This window comes from Pelodiscus sinensis, chromosome 1 (assembly GCF_049634645.1).
Source record: "Pelodiscus sinensis isolate JC-2024 chromosome 1, ASM4963464v1, whole genome shotgun sequence".
NCBI classification, from domain to species: Eukaryota; Metazoa; Chordata; order Testudines; family Trionychidae; genus Pelodiscus; species Pelodiscus sinensis.
The window spans coordinates 179,408,965-179,418,692 of record NC_134711.1 but is presented as its reverse complement, the minus strand read 5'-3'; the positions used below and the strand labels follow the sequence as shown (position 1 = coordinate 179,418,692).

The window sequence follows — 9,728 nt, the reverse complement described above, 5'->3', positions numbered from 1 at the left end:
ACTTGGGAATGTGTGTTTGCAGAGACTTCACAAACATTTTGGGGGTTATCTCTGCATATTATTTATATTTTAAAACAGGGATGATAAAGTACAGGCAGATGGTCATTATGCAAAAGATACCAATAAGAACGGCTGCTGCAGATAATTACAATAGCTTTTGGAGGAAGGAAAAGATCAGTGATCCCAGAGAGGGTAAAAAGATGCTCTAGTTACAAAGTATTAATACAAATGAGCAGGACTTTTCTGCCTTAACTATTTACCCTAGGAAATGGGCTGCAGGGCATGAAATGCCCCTCTGACATGAGCTTGGAAGCAGCTGGCAAAATGTGTCTTTTATTTGGATTTAATTTCGTTCAGATGATGCGTTGTACACTTCACCAGACGGAGGATATGAGGGAGGCAAGCGGTAGAGCTCGGTGTCTGTCTCCCACATTACAGCAGCAAGGCAGCTTGCCGTCTCTAAAAATAGCTCCCGCCTGCATCCTGCAGGAAATACAGAGGAGGAGCGGGCCTGACACCGGTCTCACGCACAGAGGCACCGCTCCCCTCCAGTCTCGGGAAACCCGGACGGGCGTGCACGCTGCGCTCCGTGGCTGCCAGGCTGAGCCTGCCAGGGCTCGGGCCGGCCGGCTGCGCTTTCCCCGCGCCTCCGCTAGGGGTCCCCCTGGGGTGTGTGCGCTGCCGCGGCTCTGGGTGGGCTAGGCTATCAGCTGACTCGCGCTCTGCCCGGAGCTCGGCTGGTGCTGCCGCAGCTCACTCCGATTCCCCGGCAGCGGCGGCGGGCAGCGAGCGCGCGGATTTACAGCCAGACTCCCGCCACCTCGCTGGTCTCCCCCGCGGCGATGCTGCCCCGCGTAGCGCTCCTCCTGCTGGCCTGCTCCTGCACGGCCCGGGCTGTAGAGGTAAGGGGCAGACGGGCGGGGGGCTGCCACTCCTCCCTCCTGCTCGGCTTCCCAGAGCCTTTGTCTGTGCAGCGCCCAGAGCCGCCCCTGCCGCCCGATGGCTCGGGCTTGGCCCCCTCCAGGCGCTGCAAAGGTGGGCGACGGGGGCCTCGACGGTCTCCCGAAAGGAGGGGCTGGCGCCCAGGCTGAACAATAGGCTCCCCCAGCTGAGCAGGGCAATGAACAAAAGGCAGTGGGGGCGGCAGGCAGGCTGGCTGCGAAGTGCCGGGCACCGACCACAGCCCCTGCGCGCCGCCCGCTTCCATTGTGGCCGAGCTGGCTGCCCTGGGCTGCGGGAGACGGCTCCCGGCGGGCGTGGGTGGGGCGGCAGCGCCTGCCCCGTGCCCGGGGAGTGGAGGGGCGCGTGCAGGCAGGGGGGACAGCCCGGCACCCCTGGGGCAGCCTGGAGCCCTGCCCGGCGCCTTGCTCCCGCCAACTTCGGCGGCGCGGCCCCCGCGGCGGGGAGAGGCGCGAGCAGCCCCTCGGCCCGGCTCCTTGGTGCAGCGGCGCTGAGGAGGAGCAGCGGGGCGGGGGCGAGCCGCGCAGGGCAGGGCCCCCGGGGGAGGCGCCTGCTGCTGGAGCCCTGCGCTGCGGCGCCGCCTGGGGCGAGCCAGTCCAGCCCGGCCGGGAAACAAAGGGCCCCGCCTCCGCCCGGCGGAGCGGGCCCTGCAGAGAGGCCGCCCCCGCCTGCTCGGGGCGGGGAGCCGGGGCTTCATCCCCCGGGCGCTGCTCAGGTGTGCTGGGAGCAAGGGACAGCCTCGGGGGGTGGGCGGGGAGGAGGTGCCTGCTGCAGGCTTTGCCAGGGGCGGGCGCTGCCCCCCTCCCCCGCGGGGAAGCCGGCTTGTGGGGGTTTCTCCCGGACAGGTGGGGCTAGGGCCCGGCCGGCAGGGTTGGGGTGAACGAAGATTAAGAGCGAGAAGATGGCGCCTCTGCAGTGCAGCAAAGACTGGCTGTCATGAAAGCTGCAGCCTGGAGAAATCCTCCCACCGCTAGGTGTTTAACAGCTCTCCCTTCCATTCCTGTCACTGCCCAGTAGGCAGCCAGAGCTGCAGGCGACATGGCAATGCCTGCCAGCAGGAAAAACACCCAGCAACAGTGGGGGTTTTTGGAGGGGGGGGGGGTCGCCATTCACTCTTAGTTGACCCTAGTACTCTATCACTATTCTATCACTAGTACTCTTAGGCACTCTTCTTTCCTTATGGGAACTTTCTGTTTTCCTCTTCTTCCCTCCCCCTTGTTAATTGTTGCCAGTGTAATTTCGGGGAGAGGTGGGTTCTCTTGTGAAGAATATCCCAACACCATGCACTGGTGAGCAAAAATGTGACAGCTTTGCTGTTGGGCTGAATTGTACTAGATGCCTGCTGATTCCCCCCTGTTAAAAAGAACTGTGGATGGATAGAAAGAATTAAATATGTCCCAGCTTCTTTGGAACTGAGGAGATTCTGAAAAGATAGAAGGAATTGCAAGCTAATTTCTTGAATAAAGTTAATTATGTACACAGTAGGTCTCTTGGTGGGTAACAAATGCAAGTATAGTGCAGTTGCTGTCCTTTGTACAAAATCTGGACCAACAATGGAATGGAAAACAACAAAAAAGCCTTGAGTCATCTTCTGAATCTTCTGTTCTTGTTTTTCAAATCTTTCCTTCAAAGGTGCAGGCTCTCTTCTTCTCTGAATAAAGCAAATAAAGTCTTGCTAGGAAGGAGGAATTAAAGGAATGGCAATGTAATACAGACCAGCAGCAAGCTCAGTCTCAACAGCCAAGCAAAAACCCATTGACTGCCCTTGTGTAATGAACTGTCAATCTTTATTTCCCAAGGCGACCATCAGAATATTTTACTCTAGATTTTCAGATCAGATGAGGCAGGAATTCTTTTAAAAAGAATCTTCTGTGATAGTTAATAAGAAAATACATACACTTCAAACGCTACGGGTTTTAAAATTAAAGAGTTCTAAATTCTGGGTCTACTCTCATGAGCCCTTACTGCATGGTGTATTGCTCACCACTGAGAGTGATCTCAGGGAAACTTGTAGGATTGAGTCCTTAATTTTTAAATGGTTTGGGTTCTGTCAAATTGATTCAACTAAATATTGTTTTAAATATAAATTAAATCTTCTACAGGTGCTATTTGGTTACACAGGAAACAATAGATAAATAAGGACAATTTTTTTACATCTTGATTTTGCTACAGTACTGGCTTGGGCCCTGATCCTGCAAACAGTTACACATGCATGTGAATAATTATATCTGAAGACTGCAAGAGAAGGCTTGCTCACATATATAAGTGTGGAATCGGGGTCTTTGATTTTATGTTAGTTTAGTTTTTCTATGGGAAAGATTGTGTCCTGTTTTAGGAGCACTCTCCTTGCCTTCTTGTTTAGTTCTGTTTGCTGAAGAATGATATTCTAAATTTTCAGCATGGCATCCTTTGTCTTGAAAGAGTTTATTTAAATTAAGACTATAATTGTATGCATAGAGTTCCTATTTTATTCAATGACCTGTATTATGTGTAATTCTCAAATTACCTGCGTTTAATTGCCAGGCATTCTAGATGTATTGTTTTTAACAACATTCAGCATGGGATCTTTATATGGTCAAATACACTTGTGTGAACTTGATACTATAGTATTTTGAGTGAGACAGTTCAGTATATTGTCAGAAGCATTTTCTAATAGACACCTGGGGCAGGGAGAAAAGAAGAAACAATATGCCTCAGTTGAAATGGCTGTTTGCTCCTATCTGAGAGTTTTCTGCTTGCTTAGAGTCTTTGAAAATCTTGCTTCTAGGAGTAGAAGTTTTCTTCTATAGTTTCAAATTGCTTTTGGCATTCATTATGTAGCAGAAAATCTCACAGTTCTTGTTCAAGAAATCATCTCTATTCCATATATTTGGGATGAGGATGAGGGATAAGTAGAAGATAGCTAGGACAAGGAAGAGAAATTGTTTGAAGTTGTACATCGTGAATAACCCAGGCGTCAGCAACGTATGGCATAAGTGGTACACGCAATGAATGGGCTTCCCCACCTGCAACGGGGAGCCTGTACTGGCAATCCAGCATCGTGCCCTTCGCACGACTGCAGCCAGTGCTGTCTTCCTCCGGGGGGGTGGGGCAGAGCTCTGAGAGTCAGTGCTGGATCCAGCTTGCGGGGAAGTGCCCATGCATTGCTCCTCCCTTCCCCACAAGAAAAGCTGGAGTGGAGCCCAGGGCAGGAGACCAAGCGGGGCATGCGGTGGAAAGAGCCCTCCCCTCTCCTGGGAGAATGGTGCTGCCCAGGACAGTAGGGTTAAATCTTAGCACACCACTTTGGAAAGGTTGCTGACCCCTGGAATAACCTCTTATGCTGATATACTAAGGTTTCTTGAAGCATGTACTGTATTTTAAAATGCATTCCTTATTACGGGTGCACTGACCTTATACTTGTTTAAGTAACTTTTTATCTCATTCTGTGTGACTGACTTGTGTTGAAGAATACCCGTTTTGCTTAATTAAGCAAAATTTGTCATGAGTATGCACAAGTGATAGATGTAGTTGGAAAGGCATTTCTCCTTCTAATTATACTCTTGAATAGATATTTTCCATGTTATCTATTTCCACTAATTGCTGGATTTCAATAAATTAACACAATCAAGCACTATTAAATTGTCTTGCTAAACTTCTTAGTGAACAATCCCATTTTATTAGCTGAGATTTTTCTTTTTTTTAAATTAGAGTATTAATGGAAATATCACGATTTCTGTCAGCTCTGTTTTGAATGCTCTGGTTGTTCCAATGTTTTTTTACAAGTGAGATTGTTCTAGCATGGTAATAGAAGCTAACTAAAATTACAATGGTTAAACAGGCAGTACTTTTAGTTCATTTGGTATGTTGGTGTGATAATGAAAATACAAAACATTTATTGCCTGACACAGTAACTTGTAGACATCGCTACAGACCTCCCCAGACTTCTCATTTATTTGCAAGTGGATAGCTGTTGGGCTATTTTATTAATGGTTTGTGTGCATGTGTTTTTTTAATAAACTCCAAAAATACCTCAACCTGTATAAAGGAAATACATCAATTTGAAATCTAGACACTACTTAAAACAAAACAAACATATAAATTAGTTGCATTGTTGTACCTGCATCCCATGAAACCATAATTTATAGTTAAGCCTTTTGAAAATTATTTAAACAATAAAATGCTTTTTTGTCACTATCTGAGATCTACCCTCAGCAATAGAAAACAATTATTCAGGGGAAACAGTGAAAATGGCTCTACACGTAATGCTGACCATTCAAATAGTAAAAAATGGCTTGTCCTCTAAGCTTATTCATAGTCATGCTAGTAGGCAATAGGTAAAGAATATTCAGACTTATCCTTTTAACAGGACAAAGGGTGAGGTCACTTTTTGTAGCTCACAAGCTGGTACTGTCATCACGAGCAATTGGTCCAGTAAGAGAGATCAATATTAAGAGATACTGTTTTATTATATCATGGGACCAACATGACTACTATTTTGAAAAGACACACTTTCTGGAGAAAGTTTATAAATTACTTAATGTTTTCATAAAACAAACCAAAAAAGAGTGGAAATACAAAGTGAGGTGTGAAGAATTTGAAGCAAATTCTTTGCTAGAAGCATTCTTGTGCAGTAGTTCAGATGATCTTTTCTTTATTCTGTGCTGGCTGGCCAGTGTTTCATACAAACTTTATGCCAGAAGTGATATAGTCTTGTATCATGATGCCATGAAGGTTTATATTGGTTGATCTTTGCATTTGCGTTTGGGAAACATTGTGAAAGTAATACATGGGGAATATTTAGTTTGTGGGTAAGATCTTTAAAGAAATCAAACTTTTTTTTCCTTCTGTTAATAGTTTTGTCAGAGTAGTAGGCACCAAAAGTGGTTTCAAAAGTTAGCAATTATGTATAACTTAATTAATTGCCACTTCATTTTTGACTGATTTTTTTTAACATTTCTATGAAATAATGCCTACACACTGTTCTTTGCAGATAGTTGTTCACCAGAACATTTGGATTACATCTTAATTGCAGCATTTCAAATGTCTGGTTTGTTTGGTTTTTTTAAGAGCATCTTTACACTAAATTATGTTTGTTGATCTTTTATGTACTTGGTTGTTTCTCCCCTTACAAAATCTTACTATAAAATTCAGAATTCCCTCTCTTTCAGAATATAAGGTTACCCGCATGCATTCTTCCTGGAGATTTTAATTCTTCCCTGTTTTTCATCCCAATCCCACTTCTCTCTTTCAAAACTAATCAAGAGAACAACAAAAAATGGAATAACATTCTCCCAGTTAACATCTGAAGAGTTCCTAGCACTGTAGTTAATAAGAATTGTGTTAAGTAAATTGTACATATGAAGAATAGATCTGCTGGTAAGAGTATAATTGGGTTTATGTATGGTAATATGTTCGTCTAATGTGCCGTCTGTCATGGTTTTAACACTTAAGTCTGCAACTGTGTGTTATTGGATTTAAATTCTTGAGATTTTGGAAAAATCCTTTGGTATAAGAAGATTAAAAATGAAGCAAATTAAATAATACTGTGCTACTTTGCTAGCTTGTTTAGCTGTTAGAACATGTTCTTTTATGATGAGAGTTCACAAGTTGCTGCCCATCCCAGGAATGTCAACAGCTGAGGAGAAACAGGAAATGAGAGCCTAAAGCAATATTGTGTAAAAGAAACTTTTAATGAAAAAAGTCACAAATGTCTTATTGCAAGATAAAAGAATATACTCAATCCTGTATGATTCTGCAGTCACAGAATTTGTTGTGGAATCTACCTTTTACCCATACTTCACTGCATACTTGTATACAAGCTTTTATGGGTTTTAAAAATATATGTTCAAGTCCTTTGGTAGTAATACCAAAGATCTTGAGAAATTGAACTATCTGTGCTGATGCAGAGTTTTCAGACAGCCTGAAGTAATAACTCAGAAAGTGAACCACCTCTTTCATCTTAATGTACTCTTGTTTCTGAAAACTACAGATTGCAATTTAAGCAGCAGTACTGCTTGCAGCTTCATTTTTTGCTAGTTCAGTGGAAACATCCAGCTAGTATCCATATCCCATGACCCTGAATGGCTTCTGCCTTGGTTCAAAAAGACTCCATAGTGTCAAGTCCAATTTCTAAAACCTCTTTCCTTTCTTCTAAGTATTTCAGTGAAGCAGTTGTATTGTCAAGGTACAAATCTGTGTGTGTCAGACAATGCAGGAGAAGTGTAAATTAAATTGAAATGATGGTCCCTGCCCTAGCCAGCTCACATATCAAATCTGTGATGCCTGGCTTCTGCTTGCAACTAAAGGGAGTGCCTGCCGGGAGCGTGGCCCAAAGGACTTCGGCTGTGGCCATTTGCTGCCACCCCCCCAGAGGTCTGCTTCTCACCCCCCTTCCTCCTGTCCAGTCCCGCAACCCCCGAATACCCTCCAGCTCTGCTTCTCAACCTCCCCTTCTTCCTGGCCAGCCATGTGGCCCCCGGACACCCCTCCTCCTGCCAGCTCTGCTTCCCCCACCTCCCGGCTAGTTCTCCCCCCCCACCTCCCGGCCAGTCCCCGTCCCCCCCCCCGATCAAGTGTGTCCGGTTTTTTGGTGGGGTCTACCTGGCAACCCTAGTTATTAAAATATATTTTCTTGGAATTTTACAAAGCTAGGGCAACATAATTATGAACAGTGGGTCTACATAACTGTAATTCCAGAGAAGTTTGGGTGATGTAGTTATTCATGGTTAAGAAACTCACTAGCAGAAGAGCTTTCTCAAGCTAGCTCTCTCAACTTAAGAAAAATTGGTCCAATAAAAGGTACTTCCTCACTTATGTGGTCTCTCACTAGTAGGTGATTTCGTCCCCTCCCCCGGAGAATTGTCTCCTTTCTACTTTCAGAAATTAGAATTTGGCTGAGCTACTGAGCAAAGATGAAAACAGAGAAATAGGCCAACCATTGGGAATTATTTCAAAACTCACCCTAGCCTATGGTCTCATCATCTGTGTTCCTGAAGCATGTTTACTGTTACCTTTTCAGCAGAATAGCAAACTGGAGAGAGCTATGTTGGAGAAGAGAGACTGCTTTGTGTTTAAAAAAAAATAAAAAAATTAAAGAATCACAAACTTTATAATTAAAACCCATCTCAAGACCATGGGGTATTCAAAACTGTTTTATTCTCCTGATTCTCTTCTAGACTTCTCAAATGTCAAAAATAGCTTTGAGATGGAAACTTTATGGTGGATTTTGTGTTTACAACAACAGCTAAATTCAATTATTTTTAAATTTCAGGTATAAATACTTTTTAAATATAACTGTGATACTGCACTAAGCCTCAAATGCAGAACATTGTGATAATGTCGTCTCTCATTACCATATGTCTTTGCATCATTAACAAAGATCTTGATGGAGTCTACTTGTTCTCCAGCTATTGCTTGCTTTTTTCTAAATGGCAAAATGGTTCAGTAATACCATTTATTGTTAAAGATTTGTTTCTATTTTAATTGCATTCTAAGATTTAAAATGAGTTTAATCAAAAGTATTCCCTGAAGAGCCACTCCCATGGTTTTAGCCCAGAAAAACAAACGTGCATGTGCACACACACATACACGCTATTGTCTGAGCATTCATTTATAGCATTGTTTTGGGGGAAAGTAAACTACAGAAAAAGAGTGCAGATTTAATTGAGAATTTATTAAGAAACCCCTAATCACAATGACTGCATGTTAAATCAGAGAGGAACAAAGTTGTAAGATGATTCATAATAAGGAAATATAGAAAAACCAAAATAGTTTAGGTATTGTAAATTAACATGAAGTAATTAGTCCAGATTGTGGATAAATAGTAATTAACTTTAATATGAGTTGAGTTATTTCATGAAGGTTCACAATATTTTTTAATACATATAAACAAGATAGTTTTGAGGGTCATTTTCTGCAATTTTGCAGTTTCGCTATGTGCGGTATTCTCTCTCCCCACCATTTTAAATTCAGATCCGAGTACAATTGCTTCTTAATGTGTCAGTATTTTCTTTAGTATTTTCAAGCATTCACTTCACTAAGGCCTTCTGATAACTAGTTCAGTTATCTGAACTTCTGTGCCATTGCACTATTATCCTTGAAGTGCCAGTATTTATAAAACTATATATTGTGACCACTAAAAGGCAATTTACACTGAGAATTTTAGGTTTCCAGTTTACTTGTCATTGTTTCAGTCATGACAGCTCCTGCAGTTCTATCACAGGTTGCTTGATCTTTAAAGTCTTAGCTTCTAGAGTCATGTGATTGTTTGAGTTTCTCAAATTTAATTAAAAAGGGAAAGTTTCTGACCCTTGTGTTTGTGAGAAAAGATGAAAATCTGATTCCTAAATGCCCAATAAACCTGAAGGTACATAAAGGACTCCACAGGTATTTTTTAAAAAAAATATATCCTGCCTTTTTAGCTATTCTCTCAGTTTAGATAACGCAAATCATTGCTTTTGTTTATAATCATTGTTTGCTTCTTCATGTTGTCTCTTTAATTTTCAAGACTTCAGGGCAGTGGGTTTGTTTTTGTTTTTTACAGATACTTTCTTTGTAAATGATTTATTTTCCTCAGAACTGTTTTGTGCTTTTAAATTGGTAATGTAATTTTCAAAAGATGCTACAGCTCTCAACTGTTTTTTAAAACTGTCTTGGACTAGTTATAATTAAGAAGATTTCCTTGCCAGTTGAACCCATATTAAAAAGAGTTTTGCATAGGAATTGGATCTGGACCATGATCATCATGTTTTTAGCAATGGCCAATACTGGATGCTTCACAAGAGAGT

The 9,728-nt window shown here is 42.9% G+C and overlaps 1 protein-coding gene across 5 annotated transcripts in view; it reads left to right on the top strand.

Annotated features, from left to right (window-relative positions):
* Window positions 1–573: 573 nt before the first annotated feature.
* Window positions 574–9,728, top strand: part of APP (amyloid beta precursor protein) — a 312,106-nt gene continuing 302,951 nt past the window's right edge. For 4 of the 5 annotated variants that reach the window (XM_075910216.1, XM_075910208.1, XM_075910198.1 and 1 more), the window contains exon 1: window positions 1,657–1,675. Coding sequence is in view for 1 of the 5 variants with exons in the window: in XM_075910226.1 (XP_075766341.1) it covers window positions 843–902 (60 nt within the window). In the remaining 4 variants the exon portion in view is untranslated. Of the gene's footprint in view, window positions 903–1,656; window positions 1,676–9,728 lie in introns of those variants that run through there. The other variant, XM_075910226.1, reaches the window with a different exon arrangement.